The 17,895-nt window shown below is 37.6% G+C and overlaps 1 protein-coding gene across 6 annotated transcripts; it reads left to right on the forward strand.

Annotated features, from left to right (window-relative positions):
• Positions 1–297: 297 nt before the first annotated feature.
• Positions 298–17,895, forward strand: SPART (spartin). 6 transcript variants are annotated; one of them, XM_064408997.1, is made up of 10 exons: positions 4,088–4,198; positions 5,357–6,192; positions 7,346–7,543; positions 8,583–8,687; positions 10,446–10,575; positions 11,349–11,543; positions 12,580–12,738; positions 12,816–12,906; positions 13,955–14,015; positions 15,682–15,821. In XM_064408997.1, exons 1-9 carry the CDS (start codon positions 4,192–4,194, stop codon positions 14,013–14,015), a joined length of 1,782 nt encoding a protein of 593 aa, XP_064265067.1. In that variant the 5' UTR covers positions 4,088–4,191; the 3' UTR covers positions 15,682–15,821. The 6 variants fall into 6 exon arrangements, with proteins under 6 accessions (XP_064265063.1, XP_064265065.1, XP_064265064.1 ...); XM_064408993.1 differs by lacking the exons at positions 4,088–4,198; positions 13,955–14,015 and adding an exon at positions 298–430 and having other exon boundaries at positions 15,682–17,895; XM_064408995.1 differs by lacking the exons at positions 4,088–4,198; positions 13,955–14,015 and adding an exon at positions 559–579 and having other exon boundaries at positions 15,682–17,895.

Here is a 17,895-nt window from a genome sequence, read left to right on the forward strand (position 1 = left end):
AAGTAGGGATATGGTACGAGATGCGCTGCTTTCTAACTCTGCATTTCTAATTTTGCATTTTTAATCTCGTATAGCCTTTCAACCCTCCCCCCAAAAAACCCCCTTCAGAAAAAGAAACAAACAAACAAGCAAACCTCCAAAATAAAAACAGCCAAACAAGCAGAAAAAAAAAAAAGAAAAAACAAAAAAAACAAAAAACCCCAAACCAAAACAAAACACCAAAACTAGGACAAAACTCCGCACTCCAGCGTTATTTATTAATTTGCAAAGCTCCGCCCCAGACTCAGGCCGGCCCGCCCCGGGTGACGCCACAGCCGCGACCCTTCGGCCCCGCCCGCGCCGCCTGCCCCGGCCGGGGGCGGGACTGATCGGGCCGGGCCGGGCCGGTCCAGGCGTGGCCGGGCTGAGCGCCGTGGAGGCTCCCGGCTCGGTGAGGCGGGCGCGGGGTCGGGCCCTGCTGGGCTGTCGGGGCTCCCTGCGGAGCCGGGGCGCTGGTTGTAGCGGGGCGGGCCGGGGGAGGCAGCGGAGCGGGCCGAGGCCGTGGGGCGGCCGCCGGAGAGCCGGGAACCCCGCGGGCAGGTGGTGGCAGGGAGAGGCGGGGAGGGCCGGGATCGGGGCAGGTTGAGGTGACCCTGATGGTAAATAATGCATTGAGTGTCTTGAGAGATTATTTGTCAGAGTACTTCGGAAAGCTGCTCCTTTTATTTTGTCTTGTTGTTTTGTTTTTAAAGGATTCGTGTCAGACCGATTTGAGTTTCTTGAATTTGGTAAAACGTTGGTAGTGATCAGAAACCGGCAGGCACACATAGCTAATGAAATAGTATTAAATAGCAGTCTTACATAACACTGAATTTTCCATGACGATCTTGCAATGTTTTGGAATGATAGTACGATGTCTTCGTACTTCGTGCTGCGAAGAACGTCAGTGCGGGGCAGCGCGGCTGCGAGGGGAAGGGCAGTATCTGCACCCTGCTTTTCTGCTTTCTCTTTTAGACAAGTGACGAGTAGGCACCCGGGGTCTGAAAGCTCTGTGCTGACAGCATGTGGTGGAGGCGCTGACCAAGAAGGAATTTCTTTTATTTGGACAGAAATAATCTTAACGCAGCAGTAGATGAGGAAGATTAGACATGCTGGCTGGGTGAATGTCGGTATGTAGGTGCTAGCATACCAGCCTGAGAAGAAGGTGTAGGTTGCAATGTCAGAGGATGGCAGTTCACTGAAGTATTTGGTAATTTTGAGAGGAAGAATTACTCTAATAGCACTCTTTCTGTTGTCTAGTCTGTGATATTATCTAGCATGACAAATTAATTTTTTTGCTTAAAAACTTGGAGTAGGCCACCACAATGAAAAATTTAAAGGCTTCTTTAAACAATTTAAATAAGCTAAATGCATAAAAAAGGTAAATTTCTTAGCTAGTACCTGGCTTGTATTAGTTTATATTCTAGATACCATTTAATTCTTTCAATTCTTGACAGTTACTAATACTTTCTTACTTGCTCCTTTCATACAGAAATAAGGCTTAAACAATTGTGTTTGTGTGGTACTTCTTACGTGGTGGCTGAGAGAAAAACAGTTGGCAAGTAAGAACTCTTGGATTAAGGGTGTTTTAGTTCAGGGGTTTTTAAAAATTTGATTTGCATTTTCCTCCCCTACTGTCCTTCAAAAATAGTGAGTTGGCATGTGTATCCTGCCTCTGTCAGTCAGGCTGTTTAATCCTCTTAATAAGCCTTAGACTTCATGCTTACAGTCTAGCAGTGAGATCCATCATTGACTTGTATTTTTGTTAATATACATTACTTTTTAATGGAGTGGACTTCTCCTGCTTGAGAGGAAGGATGGATGAGATGGTAGCTTACAATATTGAATTAAACTCAAGTTTCATTGTTGCACTGTAGCCTCCTTTGGTCAAGTCACTTAAAACCACAGAGTATATCTGTACTGATAGAAGAAAAAGGGCTCAAGTGCTTGACTGATCTGTGATTATCTACAGCGCCCTTTAGCTCTTGCCTCAGTTTTGGACTGGCTTTCTCTGATACAAAGTTCCTCTATATCTTAATTAACACTAAATGGTACAGATCTGGGCTGATCAGAACAGGCCATAGGAACAAAGATTGGCTCGCAGTGCTGTCAGTATGCAGTAAAACACATTTTTCCATTTATTACAGCTTTAAAACAGAGGAAATGAGATTTGTCATTGTACAGGAGTGGATTACAGATAAATATTGAAATATGCAGGACACTTAAATGCTATATTAAGATCGTACGCTGAAAATAATAGCAAATGAGGATATTCCTTGGATGTGATCAGATTGCTATTTAAATGTTCTTTTTCAGAGAATATTTATTCTTGTGTTGTGAGGGAGCAATTAGACAAGCTTATGTAATTCTTTTGTATTAGTTTTAATCAATTACTAAGAATGAATTAAATTAATTTATTTGGGCTGACTTCTAGTTCTCACATGTTTAGCTTGAAATCTACTGTGAAGTCCTTCCTCCATTTCCAAGTGCTCTGCCAACCAAATGCATTATTTGGAGGTGACTGTGCTGCACGTATACCACAAACTTGGGATGTTTCAGACAATCGGAGTTCCTGAGCCAGCTTTTGTAGCTCTGCTGTGCACCAGTGCTGTGTGGACACTGATGTGCTGACATCTCCATTTCCTTACAGATCTTTTCTGGTGCCATTAAAGACTGAGCTTTAGCAAGAACAGTGCTGTTGTCAGTATGAGAACTGTACAGTGAAGAGTAAATTAATTAAATATTAAGTTGAAATGTAGTTATGATTTTACTTGATGTCTCTTCTTGTTATATGCTAACAATCATTAGCAAAAGACTTATTTGAAACCTGTAAAGTATCTTTGCATTAGCCTCACCCAGGAAAAAAAACCCCAACAAATCAATAAACGTGGGTCAAAGGGGACTTGTACTGCAGTTGTGTTCACACAAATGAATCATTTACTTCAAGCCTTTAGAAAGCCTTAGAAAGCCTTTAGAAAGCTTGTGGATACAGGCACTAAAATCTTAAACAAGTACATTTTGCTTAATAGAGAAGTAAATGGTGATGACAGATTAATTTTTTCTGTTATTCTCAGTCTTCTAAGCATTTTCTGTGTTTTAAGAACCTACAATTCTCAGATTAGAGTCTTAAAATTTTCAAATCAGAGTCTTTACTGTTAAATGGTTTTTATATTCATACCCTAATTAAAAGGAAAAATGGATTTTTCAATAGTAAATGGAAGTGTTGACACACAGTGATGTGGTTTGGCTGTCACCAGGTTTTGTTGCTGTAAGGATCCAGCTATATTCACAACCTTGTAAGGAGTTTTTTCCAATTGCTTTTGCTCTAATTGTTTGCTGTTGTGCTGGTCAGGAGCATACTTTTAACTTCTAAAGGTGATGTTCTTGGTGATTAGTAAATACGCACTTATGCCAGTGTTGTTCTTTAGCTTAAAGATGCTGAGCCTCTTGGCAACAAGTGATTGCAGTCAATCAGAAAAATCTCCTCTAGACCAAAAGTTGCTACATGATGGGCAGTGAACCTGGTGGCTTGAGCTGCTGCTGACCCATTCCACTGGGCTGCCTTCTCAAGCACCCCTGTTATATTCTGAACTACGGTTCTGTTATTGTACTGAAACCACACATTTGACTTTTACGTGAAATTGGATTCTGTAGCATCATAAAAACAGATACATGGCACTTCTGTTGTGTGACTGCAGATGCATCAGTCACCCAAATGCTGTTTGCATTTTCATTATAGAGTGTGGAAGTAGAACAAGCATCCTTTGCCTCTTTAAAATCTTTTCGTGACCTGCACTTCGTAAGTTTCTCTGTTTTTCTTGGAGTAGAGGAAGGATATTTTCCAGATTATATTTTTTTAGCTTGTTGATAGTCTAAAACAGGAAGAGACATTAAGAAAACTTAAATGTAGGTACTATTTCAGGATTTTATTATAAGTGTGGATTTAATTATTTTTTAATTCCCAGTAATTATTTACTATTTACTAATTTACTTTCTTCTTTTCACCCATTATATTTGTAAAGACTAATCCAGTTTCTTGTTGTATTGCCTTGGTAAGCCAAACCTACACCTTTGTAGGGAAGAGTGATTGATTCATCAGGAAAAAAACCTGCCCACCACTTCCTCTTCTGGCACAGCTTCCTTGGATGTGGCTCAGTGTGTGAATTCTCACCAATGCCCTGTACGGTGGTGTTAATTCTTCTGCCCATGTAGTGGAAGTATTTTTAGTTTTGCACTTTGGATTTTACTTACCCCATGTTTTCTGTGGCTTAATATCATTGTGATTGACAGATGTCTCCTTTCTTTCATCTCCCTTACAGCAGAGAATGTGGTAATGGTTTTGCTTGAAAATATCTGCTCTTAAATTTAACATAGTATCCCATTTTTGTGCCCCAGGATCATTATTCTCTTCTAGTGTAATTGCCTGATGTTCCTAAATTAACAATGCCTCTCAAGGCTGCCAGCAAACAACCCAAACCAAACCCAAATTCATTGGTTCGAATTTATTATTTGTATTTCCTGTGTTTGGCCAAGACTGACAATATGTGTACAGTTAAAACAATGAGTTATCCAGTACTTAAGCCTACTGGATTCTTTTCCTCTTTTTAGTTGAAATACATCAGGCAGTTTGAGGAATACATTCCAAAACAGACCTAGAACCTGCAAACTTTTATACATGTTGATACTTCCAATTTTTGTCACCAGGGGAGCAAGGATTGTAAAATAACAATTGCCTTTTCTCACTCTATAAACACTGTAAAGGAAATAAGTGATTCCATGTTTTTATTTTGTAAAGCACAGCTTTAACTGTTCAAAGTATTTCACTGTTTTGTTTGTTGATGTTAGTTGATCGAGATCTAAAAATCTGTTGAGTGCTTTATCTTAAATTATTCAAATGGAAATGTACTGTTTGTAAGTACAGCCTTTATTTAAATATACAAAATGGTAACTGAATTTTTTAAAACCTTAGAGATGTTTTTGGGAAAGTTAGATTTTTTAAAAGTTATTTGTTTATTCCTCTTGTTTGCTACTGATATTGAAGATGAAAAATTTAGTATCAGGCATGTCCATGTTCTTCTGATGTTTAATTTTTAAGAAGTAAATATTTGTGATGTGGCTAGATTTGATGGTTATAGATTCTTTGCATTGGAATCATATCAGCTGAATCTGAATGTTATTAGGAGATAACCATAACATATCAGACACTGTTCCAAGCAACTAGATAGATTTCTGCTAATACAGGCAGTAGGGTCATCATTAAGAAGACATTTTATTCTAAGGTAAATATTGTTTGGCTTTCTCTCTGTATATTCTTATTGATTTTTATTCCAATTTGCAGTAATGGAACAACTGCGGGATCCGGTTATGCAAGAAGATGCAAATATTAAAGCCATTAATGAAGAGTACAGGAAAGCCTTTTTTTTTATCAATAAAGGACTGAATACAGATGAACTGGGTCAGAAGGAAGAGGCAAGAAGTTACTATGAGCAAGGGCTTGACCACTTGCTCCGAGGAGTTAGCATTCCATCAGAGGGTCCTGCGTGTGTGGGGTCCCAGTGGGAGTCTGCCAGGCAAATGCAACAGAAGATGAGAGAGACCCTGCAAAATGTTCGTGCTCGACTTGGCAGTCTAGAGCAAAACACCCCACCAGTACCAGCATCTCCTGCTATGATGGATATCCCTCCTGGGGTGCCCAAGTTATACCCCTCCATTCCTTCCAAAGAAAAGCCAGAAAGACCCCCTCCCCCTAATTCTCTGTTGGTTCCAAGTCAGTTGCCTGCAGCAGATGGAAGTGGTGCAGCTGTGAGTCAGGGGCAAATTCCAGCTATGAGTCCATCATCTGCAAAACCTCTTTGTCTGCCAAATGAAGCACCTCCTGCCTATACTCCTCAAGCTACCAATGGCCACTTTACTGTGTCCTACGGCACAGACTCCGGGGAGTTTTCTTCTGTCAGTGAGGACTACTACCACAACAAATGTACTCAGCCTCCTCCCCTGGAAAACCTGGGAGTGGATGCAGATGAGCTGATCTTGATTCCCCAAGGAGTACAGATATTTTTTGTGACTCCTGACGGGCAGGTTAGTGCTCCTTCATATCCTGGATATCTGCGCATCGTGAAGTTCTTGGATACAAATAGTGAAACTGCTCGGAATCGTCCACCGGCGTTTCTTCAGGTAACAGGAAAATAATTTTCTCCTTTAATTAAAATTTCAAGAACCGTGGTAAAGCTCTAACAGGCAGTCTTCTTAGGTTCTTGCTCTTGTGAGTCTAAATATCCCTGTGGTAAAACAAAGGATGTTTCAGGTGTTGCAGAAATGGTTTTCTGCAAGTACACACTTCTACGACTCTTTCGTGCTGTGAAAAGCACCTCTGTGTCTTCCTAAGGTTTTCAAGTGCTCACTGTTCTGGTGAATTCCAGTATGTAAAGGACTTGACTTAACATGTCTTTCCATTTCATAAAATTGACTTATTTTGTCATGTAGAGAAGACATTTTGATTCACCTATTATAACAAATCAGGATAAAATGGTGTTGGGTGCTACCCACTTAATTCTCAATTAGTGATAAGGTATTGCAGTTATGGTAACTGATAATTTGAAATTTGAGGGTCCATGTTAATCCAGACTCAGAACCTTAAATAAAAAAAGATGCATTATTTGTAGTTTTTCAGTCCTTACTGCTTCATGTGAGCATGTTCTGTAATGAACATAGTATTTCTGGTCTGGATTCTGACTTTGGGTCTTCTTGTTACAGCTGAGATTGGCTGGTTTGGGGAGTCTGCTGGATCCTGATTTGGGGTCTGCTGTTCAGCTCCACTCATGTTAGGCGTCTTCAATAGTAGGCCAGTGACAGCCATGCATTTCTATTAGTCCTGTCATATAAACCTGTCCTGAGGTCTCCAAAGTGGTATAGGTGCTGTGAATCCTGACTTGCTTGGCAGTTCTTTTCATCTGGGTCTCAAGATGAGACCTCAGTTAAGAGGGTATCAGCCTGAATTCTAGTCCTGTGAAAATTAGTATTTTCTCTATATTAGACTGTCAGAACTAATCAAGAATGATAGTTCCAGAATCACATGGGAATTGTTTTTCTTTTTTTCAAGATGGTATAAGGCTTTTTATTTTTCATCATAGAATCATAAAACAGTTTGAGTTGTAATGGACCATAAAGATAATTTAATTCCAACCCCGCTGTCATCAGCAGGGAACCTTTCACTAGAAGGTTCCACTAGAAACTTTATGGAAAATCAAGTTTATGATGTGTATTAGTATGCTCTGCCTAGTTTTCTTTTAAAAAGCATCCTTTGATTCTATGTACTTGTTTTTCCTAGGTTTGTGACTGGTTGTATCCTCTGATGTGCACCCAGTCTCCTGTTCTGTGCTGCAATACTGGGGTCTACATGTTCCCCGACACAATGTCCCAGATACCAGGGTCCTACGTGGGAGTAGTGCTGTCTTCAGAACTTCCAGCAGCTGACAGAGAGCTGTTTGAGGATCTGTTGAAACAGATGTCTGACCTACGAATCCAGGTAAATTTCTGGGCAGTCTGTTATAAGCCAATAAGGAAAGGTATAAATCATCAATATATTCTCACATTTACATTTAGTTGGGTAAAATGACAGATTTTTGTCTTGGTGGTAAGTTCATCTGTGAGAAATAGATAAAGTAGCCATGATAAAGCAGCATTGTAATGAAACTGTAGGTCCTATGAGATGAGACAAACAGAAATTTTTAAATACTAAATTGTAAGCACAGAGCGGAGTTTGAGACCATTTTTTATATTTTCTCTATTTTTCTGAAAGAGAACATAGGACCCAAAATGAAATCATGTGTTCAGGAGAAAGCATGCTTTTTCTTATGTGTGCATGCACGTAACTCTCTGTGTAGTTTTGATGCTGGCATTCTTGGAATGTTGTGCCCAAATGTGTTTACAGTTAAAAAACGTTAAGCCACATCAGAGAAGATCTGTGAAAATAGTATGTACCTCAGAAATCTGCCTTCCAATGGGATCTCAAAGTAGATAAATCTGGTGCCTTATTGCAGTAAGATATTGACAGGTAGAGAGAACAAAAAAAAACCCCATAGTCTAAGAAATGTGCAGTAAAATTCAATGATTTGTAATAAAGTGGAAAATATACTGTAAGAGCCCTGGAGCATCATTTCTGGAAGAGTGGTGATCAATAACTTCTTAAAAGATTATAGCATGATTAAATTTTTTCATGCAAGAATTTTGTTGATTCACCAAAAGCTGAATTCATTGATAATGAAGGACCAGTTTAGAGCATCCCATGAGGGCGGAGTTATAGTGTTATAGTGTAAATGTTATAGTGTAAATACACTGTTATAGTGTAAATCCCAGTGAGTTCAGCAGGGAATTTCACTAGCAGAGGAGGCCAATAACTTTTAAGTAAAAGAGGAAAGTACTACAGAATTATGTGATATTCACTCACTGGATAAAATACTGTAATTTTTCCTGCGTAGAAGTAGTTCAAATTGGATATCTTATTAGTTCCATATTTTCCTAAAAGTTTGTGTTTTTTGTTAATGTTCCCTGATGCGATGTCACAGGTGCCAGGATCCCATGAGAGAGTAGGGTTACCTTCAGAGCTCCCAGCAACTATGAGAGCACATTTTGAAGATAAATTTAAACAGAGGTCTGGCCACAAAGTCCAGGTAAATCCCAGGACATTCCAAAATCCTATAGTAAAAAAAAAAAAAAAAGTCACAGAAATGCATGTTAGAATTGCTGATTTGATTGACAGCAGCTGTGTGTGCTGTGTCCTGTGGTTATTTTTTTTTTGTTGGATGGCTTTTTTGTGGTGTTATAGTTTGGTTTCTTGTCAGTCACCAGTTCTGTTGCTGCAGCCTGCCACATTTCAAATCAGCACTTTTCTGAAGTCTTAAAAACTGTGATATAGCACAAGTATTCCAAAACCTAGTCTGATGGCCATTTAATGTGTCTGTTTTACATAGTAATCATGAGGATCTAACTGACAACTGTATTTAATATAATTACAATCCTGAGTCCCCTGTCTTATTAGAGAATCCATTTTTGCTCCTTAGGGTAGATCTTAGAAGTCTTGTTGACTGGTTTTCTTTATAGTGCCCCAACCTGTGGCTTAACTAAATTACATCTGGAACATAGTTTGGGTTTTTTAATAGGTTGGTTTTTTTTGTTTTGTTTTTTACCTGTAGCTGTTAATTGAGGTAATTTCTCCTGCTCAGCCCGCAGAGTGTTTTGGTCACATTCTGAAGACATTTCTTGAACACCAAGATTTCACATTGCTGTCAAGCAGTAAATGATGATGTAGTACATGTCAGTGATAACATTGTTAAGCTTCTGGGTAGCAGCCTCCTAAGGTTTCATCTCCTCTTTCCTGTTAATGTTGGTTTTACTACAACATGTGCAATACCCTGCTTTTATATCCAGTAAATATTTCAGGGGAAGTTATTCCCTGTAATAGCAAATACTGTTCTCTATTCTGTATTCTCATCTGCCTGTGAGTTTAATCTATAAATGCTCTCATTTAGACTCTTCTAGACTAAACAAAAATGGTTTTTTCTTTCTGTCATTAACTAGTAGTTCTTTCAATCTTTTAAATGCTTGTGGGGCTTATTTACTTTTACATTGGAAAAGTTCTCTTAACAAAAAGTTAAACCTGTTACAATTTTTTTAGATTTCTGTAAAGTTTAATTATACATTGTCTGCAAACTGTATAAAGTGATGTTGGACATTTTAGAAGCGGTAAGCAGCCTGTGGTAGTGGTTGCTGTGTTTGAATGATTAACATCTACTCTAGAAACTGTAGAGTTTGACATGAAATAACAAAGAACCTGTCCACCCAGCCTTAAATAGGGGTCAGTATTGTGCACAGTTTGATGTTTTCCTTGGCTGTGCCAGTCTGAAAAAGCAGCAACAGCACACAGCATGAATAATCTCCTTTATTTTTGAATTTGTGAGGAAAGAATGAGGAACAAAACAACCTCAACAGCTGCATTCCTTTAGTGGAGCTGGATTCTCTAACCAAAGACTGCAGTTCCCATGTTGAATAACAACAGAGTTGACTTCTGTCCGAAAAGATAAAAATGAGAGATGGACAGTCTCTTATCTGTTTTGCCAGTGAACTAGTAGTGTAAAGTTTCCCTGCTTAGTTATTTGGCCATATGGCTGCATTGGCAAGCAAACCTTTTCATTGTAGCTGGATGAAAAAAGTGTACAAAAAAGCTGTCCTGCCTGATAAGCTTTTTTTTGGATGTCTGGAATTTTTGTGGAAAAAGTAATTGAGTGTTAAATTTAGCTTGAGTTTCTGTACATTTACCCAAGGCATGCACAATTTTAGTATTATTTGACAGTGGATGTGTATGATCTAAACCAGAAATACTGATGATATGTTGCAAAGTAGATGCTCAGATGTTTGCTTTCACTTGTCAGCCTTCTGAAGCCTCTAGTGATGCAATTCACTTGCCTCAGACTGTACATATCCAGCCACAACCTGAAGAAGTGGAAGATCAGAAAGAGTTACCAGAATGGAGTGAGAAAGTTGCCCATGGAATCTTGTCAGGTACAGCTGTAATAAGGGCACTTATGTTGTATAGAAACCAATGTTAGTGACATTTAAACAGTATTTTCATCTAAATGCATGGGTGCTGATAGAAGCAGAGTGATCAGAAGTAATTGTTCCCTTGTTCCAGTGTTGATCCTCTAAAGGATGCCTTGATGAGCTTTATAAAAACCATGCAGAATATAAATCCATTGCCAACAGTTTGTTCATTGCAAATGAGTTTGGCTTCTCTTTTGACTCTATTAGAATATCACCTGCTGGGACTCAAACCACCGTGACAGAACAATTTTACTTCTACATGAACACATATGACAGCAGGCATCTCTTGTGATTTCTGCTGATAAACGTGGTTCCTCTGAGAACCTTTGGAATATTCTGATGACCACCACCTGATTGTATATGAATCTGCAAGGAGGGCTAGAGGGTTGGGTTTGTATGATGTTCTGAGTGCTAATAGCATTGAGATGTGCAGTTCTATCAATTCTAACTCAGCTGGTGCTTGCATATCCATGACAAAACTGAGTATCTGTATTAGGCTGACATTTGGATGTGGGCTGGCTGTGTTAAACGTAAATGAAATGAATGTAGAAAGTGGTGGTATAGGTGCAGAAATTACTGCAGGATTTCTGTGCTAGCCCATTCAGGGGAGAATATAATTGCAGACTCCAGTGAGGAATGTTTCTAAACATTCCTGTTTTGCAGAGGAGGGATAGCTGAAAGAATCACAGTCCATAAAATTGTACATACTAAGAAAAACAATTTTTGCCTTGAAGGTGCATCTTGGGTAAGCTGGGGCCTAATGAAAGGAGCAGAATACACGGGTAAAGCTATTCACAAAGGAGCTTCTAAACTGCGAGAGCACATTCAACCAGAAGAAAAGCCTGTGGAAGTCAACCCAACTGTAGCCAAGGGGCTTCATGTAGCAAAACAGGCTACTGGTGGAGCTGTGAAAGTCAGCCAATTCTTAGGTAAAAATTTCCATCTCATAGAATATCATATTTTTGCCTTAAATAATAAAAACTTCGTAAAATGCAAGCTGGTTTCTCTAGCCAGTAAACTAGAGGAGTTACTGACTTGATAAACTTCAGAGATCAGTAGTTTGTGCCTGGTTATCTCCTGCAAGAGATGTGCTTTAACATTAGTGCATATTACTTGGCCTTGAGACATTCTTTTCTTTCCTAAAAGAATAGTCTATATAGTCTTAAATTTGATATGCTTTTGAGAGTTTTAGACAGTTAATTCAGAATGTTGTCTTTTTTTTTTTTTAAATGGGTAACCATATTTTTTTAAACCTCTACTCTCACTGGTTACTAACATACAGTACCACAAGAGAACGTGTGTGTGCATATTTTTAAACACGCACACCTGAAACAAGTCCATCTGACCATGTATAAATATCAAAATAGAAGTGGCCTGGTATTCAGAGGTGCCTGGAAACCCTAACAGCTCACAGTAATTTAATTTTATTATTTAATTGCATATAATGTTTATATTTACTGTCTAGTGACTCATCCAAGTTTAAAAGTAAATTGTGCTGATCTTATAAAACTACTTTGAAGAGTTGGAATGCTTGTAAGAAAGACTTCTGCAGAAGACAAGTCAGGAAAGCAGCAACTTGTTCTCTATCTACAAATTAGAGATAACAAAGCAGTGGAAACAGTTTATTGAAATTTGAGTGTGAGATGTGTATGTATGTCTTTTAAGGCACTTTTTATTCACAAGGCCAGCCTTACTTGTTTCTTAGGATTTGCAGCTGTGTAGAACCTGAAAGATAAGGTTGATTTGTATCAGTTGGGCACTTACATGTGGATTAAAGGCTGTCTCTCATATAAACATATTTAAATAGAAGCATGACTTAAGACTTCAGTGAAGCTTCCTGTTAATTATGAGTGAAGAAGATTGATTTTATTTTTAAAATTTATTTTATTTATTTTATTTTTTGCTTTTAAAGAAGGATGTTCTGTGTTCTCACTAAATAATCTGCATACTATTATTTTATGGTAGTTGAAGGGGTGTGTTCTATAGCGAGCTGTGTTGGAAGGGAGCTGGCTCCACATGTGAAGAAGCATGGCAGCAAATTAGTTCCAGAATCCCTAAAGAAAGATAAAGATGGCAAATCTACATTTGATGGTGCTCTGGTTGTAGCAGCAAGTGGAGTTCAAGGTAATAAAAATTCTTTACATTTTTTTAATGGCATATTTTTAATGGTATGAACTCAAATAAGCTGATTGTTTCTACAGGGTTTTCAACAGTGTGGCAAGGTTTAGAAAGTGCAGCGAAGTGCATTGCCAAAAGTGTTTCAACTGAGACTGTAAAAACGGTCAAATACAAGTAAGTTATGTTTTTATTGTTTTCATCTTCTACAGCACACTGATATTGTCTCTGAATACTGGCAAAAAAAGCTTATGAAAGTGCAGGGAAGCTAACTGAAATGCCTCCTTTGCTGTAATTATGTAGCACATGATAAGGTGGTAAGTGCACAGTAATGAGCATCTCTTGTATGCAAAAATCCGAAACGAGTAAATGATTATGGAAAGGTTTTTTTTTTAGTTCTTGTAGAAGTAGTTCTAGTTCTTTGTAGAAGTATTACAGCTTCAAGCTGTCTTACAAATAATGTTCAGATTTATATTTTCGTTCTATTGTATAATATCATTATGAAAAGAATTACTGGATTAAACCTCCGAGCTCTAATCCCGAATTTATGCAAATTTAGCTAATTTTATGAAAAATAAAAGAACCTTGTCTGCAGCAGGTTTGGCTAAAGCAAGGCAGTACAAAAAAAGAAAATTTTGTAGGGAAATCTAAGGCATATATAGCAATAATAGAATAGCCTCGTTTGAAGAATAAAGATGTTCTTAGAAGAAGATAGTTGGGGAAGAGGACAGTAACATTTGGGATTAAGATGATGATACTAAGTTGATGGAAAGATGAAAGCTGTATGCATGTACTGGAATATGCTGTGGAGAATAATGGAATATACTGAAATAACTGTGAAACATGAAATGCATCCCTCACAAAAAGGTCAATAGATTTAATAGAAAGTGAGGAGTAAGAAGAAGCAAGCAGTTTAAATGGAATTGGTTTAAATGTAGCAAAAGAGATACTAAAAGGATTGCTGAGAGTGCATACAGGCTACAAGCCAATGGTAACAAGATAAACAACATACAGTATTTATGTTGTTTACAGTATTATAAACAGCATACAGTATTAAGCAGATTGCCATTCAGGGTTGTGTTGTGATGCATTTCAAATAGGAGGCCAAATAGCAAAGTTCTAGTCAGTTGTGGTTTATTGCTAATGTTTGTTTGCAGTAGGAATGTCAGGAGAAATTGTACTGGTACTCATTTCACATAAATTCAAATTAATGTTTTTATTTTAGATACAAATATAGGAAATATGGAGATCAGCAGACAACAGACACTAAGAATGAAAAACAATAAGTAACTACCTGTTGTAGCTAAATGCAATATGATTGAAAATATTTGATAAGGAATCTTTAAAATCTATCCTTGTAATTAGATCAAAATTTTACATAATCTCCCTTCTATAAGCTGTTTTTTATTTCAGTGACAAAGATGTCTGCCACTCAAAATACTAGTGAATGAGCTAAATTCCACTTAATGGAAACAGAGCTAAAGGAGCACCATCAGTGTCTCTAATTAAAAATAAAATGGCCAAAATTTAGCTGCAGTACTCTTGTGGATGGAATTTTAAAGAGATGCTCATCATATGCATGTTGATGAGAATGGGGGGGGAAAATGTAGCTTCAGAAGTAATGTGTCTGCCAAAGTTCCATGCCACTACCTCTTTTTAAAACTATCTAAATAAATGCAGTATATATATCTGCACAGTTTTTTAAAGAGTTAAAAATTACGCACTTCAGGCAGGCAAACTAAAAAATTAGTTATCAGACATCAGCAAGTTGTTGCTCTTACTGTACTGGATAAACTACAATCCTGCTTTAAATGAGGTTACTTATTTTACTGATGCTATGCTGGCTTATGATGCTCCTGATGTGAAAATAATCAAATTGACAAACTAATCAAACTGACAAATACTTCTGCTGTGAGATTAATTCTTTGACCTGCAAATCCAGTGTTGATGATTCAAGGTTGTTGCTCTATCAGAGAATTAAAGGCAAAACAAAAAGCCCACTAATTCTTTTTATTCGGTCTCATTGTCAGTTCCAGCCACATGCTCTGGCTGCTGTACTGATATATTGTAGATTTTTGGGTTCTTTGATGTTCTTTGCTTCTCTCTATCTTGAGGTCCTCAAAGAACCTCTGGTCATAACAAGAACAGGGAAAAAGTAACTCTGCTGACTGCTGGGATTCTGATGCTGCCAGGAATGCTTCCCTTTGCCCTGGTTTGTCTGACTGCAGTGCTCTCTGGAGAAATGTCTGGCTACCCAGAACATTTGGAGTTACTGCTCTCACTGTACTCTTGTTCTCCTTCATTGTGCTCTCTGTGCACAATTGAGTCCTTAGTCTGAGACTGCCAACTTGCTCACTAAAGCACAAAGAAGCTGGACTCACAGCCCATGGGAGAGACCAAAGGTTTTCATCACTTCATAATTTTCATTGCATTCTCAAGATAGGTTTGTTGACTCTTTTGGAGTTCTGTATGATGGAGCACTCCAGGTGGGGGTCTCAGAAGGCAAGAGTAGAGGGGCAGAATCGCCTGCTGGCCTTTGGATGCAGCCTGGGATGCAGTTGGCTTTCTATATAGAGAGTGTAGGAATTTTACCTAAGAACTAAAGTGAAAAAGCACCTTAGTGATTGCATAAAACTTCTCTCCCCTCCCTTCTTACCATTCTGGAAATAGGTTTTTTACTCTTCAAAATCAGAGAGAAAAAAGGGAGAAAGACTGGAAGCGTTCTTGAAGAAAAAGAGTAGAAGCATATTGGTATTTTCAAAGAGCAATTAATCTGATAGAGGAGCAACCTTTATTCAATGGCTTCATAAATTCTAATTTTATTCTTTAGACATTTGGGCTCTGTGCTTATTATTTTTCTTGGTAATGCCTGAATTTTGGCTGTCAAAAGAATTACAGTGAGGATTAAAATCTTAAGTATACAAATCTACAAAACTGCTCTCTTTTCCTTAGGTATGGAGAGGATGCTGGTCATGCTACAGACAACGCTATGAATTCTGCAATCAATGTTGGTGTTGCAGCATTTAACATTGAAAATATTGGTATAAAATCTGTTGTAAAGAGAACTGCAAAGGAAACCGGCCATGCTGTGCTGGATGAATATAAAATATTGGATAATGAGAAGAAGGGTAAAAAATGAAAGCAATTACATACTTCTCAGAGCCTTACATTAGAGATGAAACTTCCTATTTAGAAGTAACTACACTGCTCATCTGACATTGAACATAAGTCACACTATACTTTTCCAAGTAACTGTTACTTAATTTGACAAGAAAATGTAAAAGTAGGAAGAGCATTTGTAGGAGGAGAAATGAAAGTTGTCACCTCCTTGTTCAGTACAGAACAAGGGGTTTAAACAACTTGATCAGGGCTTTAGGCAACTGGAAGCTTATGAGTTTGCAGTCCATATACTGTGTCTTTAAGCACTTTTTCAAAATAATATATGGAATAATAGATTAATATAGAAATACTATTGTGAATATTTTTGTAACACTTTATATTTATAAAGAAGGTGGTGATACAGAAAGAGTAGGATTGCTAATTCTGGAATAAGTAAAATTACCAGTTTTGGCTTTATAACTATCCTTAAGGATTAGTTTTACTAATCAAGCCTTGTCTTATTTAATATGCACTACTAAAATAAGCATTTTGTTTCACAGAGAATTTCTCTTTTCACCTACAAAAAAGCTGATCTTACCCAAAATTCATGTTAGGAGAAATGAAAGATGAACCTCAGGTAATTAGGTAGTCATTCCCTTTCAAACTTTTGTTTTTCCTCATCCAACATATAAGTAAACCAAAGATACCAAGCATTTCTTCTAAAAGACAGTATTTACAGGTCTAGAAAAATGCTTTTTCCAGTTGACTTCATAAGGAAGATACAAAGATGCTTTGAAATTCAGGTTTTTATGTAGAGAGAATAAGTATGGTTTTGCATAAATTATTTTTCTGTGAAAATATTAGAGGGCAGTGGGAAATTCTATGCATTCTGTACTTTTCAGCTGATCCAGAAATATTCAGATTGTATATCATGACCTCCTAAGGGAAGACTCCTAATGTTTGAAGAAATAGTTCTAATGGTCATCATCTTTATTCCATTAAATTAATAGTTGCACAAGGGTGTGAAGTGTTGAAAAAGACAGTGAAGACAAACCCTTTTAATGAAGAGTTGTGTAGAATAGACACTTCTGTGTAGATCTGTCATCTCATTTGTAGCATAGTGTAAAATAACTCAAGATGTTAAATCCTTGAGATGCTTTGACACTGCTACTTATTTAACACTTTACTATTGAGTTTTAAAGCTGCTGCACATTCTAATATTGGCTGGACCTGCAACAGACAGAATGCCAGCAACTTACAACTTCTCTCCATTTCATGTAGATGGAGAAAATAACTATAAATTGTTGTTAGCAAGTGATATAAGTAGAAGATTGAAAAAATCCAGTAACAGCTACAGTCTGTTAGAATGGGTGCATATTTTGTGGTAGCTACGGAAGGTGTGTGCTTAAGGTGAGAAATGTGAAAGAAAGGATCTAACCACTTGAAGTGTAACTTGGATTTATGCAAATAAAAATAAAATCTGTGCTTGATCTTTTTATGATATGAAGCTGATGCTGCCAGGAATACTGCCATATGAAGCTACTATATGGATCCATAAGTGGAAGAATTTCTTCAGAAGTAATAAAATAGCAGTATTGGGGTATATATACAGTATAAACAAGCTTATCAACTAGACCTTAAATACTTCAAACTACTAAGTTCCATCCAAAGTACACTGCAACAATTTCTGTTCCTATAGTCTGCCACTTGCCAGCTTGTGTAGCCAGTTAAAGATTGCTGAAGACATAACATTAGCAAAATCATTTTTTGTTGCTATGAGCTGTATTTACAATAGGTATGTAGGCGTTTGCATTTTCTTTGTCCCTGCCATTTTGAGGTTTTGCATATAGCTTATACCCTTCAGTTTCATCTATAAACCATCAAAACAACAGTTAAGATCAAGGTGTTACAGTCTTCAAGAGACCACATTGGAATACACTGAGGAAAAACAATATTTAAATGCCATCAGTATCAGGTAGTGGTGTTCTGCTCAATCTGCTGTTGTTCTCTTCATGTGTATGTCTTTCAAAATGGATTAAAACTATTTTTTGCATGATGCCTACCCCA

This window comes from Passer domesticus, chromosome 2 (genome assembly GCF_036417665.1).
Source record: "Passer domesticus isolate bPasDom1 chromosome 2, bPasDom1.hap1, whole genome shotgun sequence".
Taxonomy (NCBI): domain Eukaryota; kingdom Metazoa; phylum Chordata; class Aves; order Passeriformes; family Passeridae; genus Passer; species Passer domesticus.

Excerpts from the sequence above, each read along its gene's own strand:
- SPART (XM_064408991.1), top strand. Across the intron at positions 12,739-12,815 it reads AGCAGCAAGTGGAGTTCAAG|GGTTTTCAACAGTGTGGCAA; the intron begins GTAATAAAAATT and ends TTGTTTCTACAG. Across the intron at positions 12,907-15,681 it reads GTAAAAACGGTCAAATACAA|GTATGGAGAGGATGCTGGTC; the intron begins GTAAGTTATGTT and ends TCTTTTCCTTAG.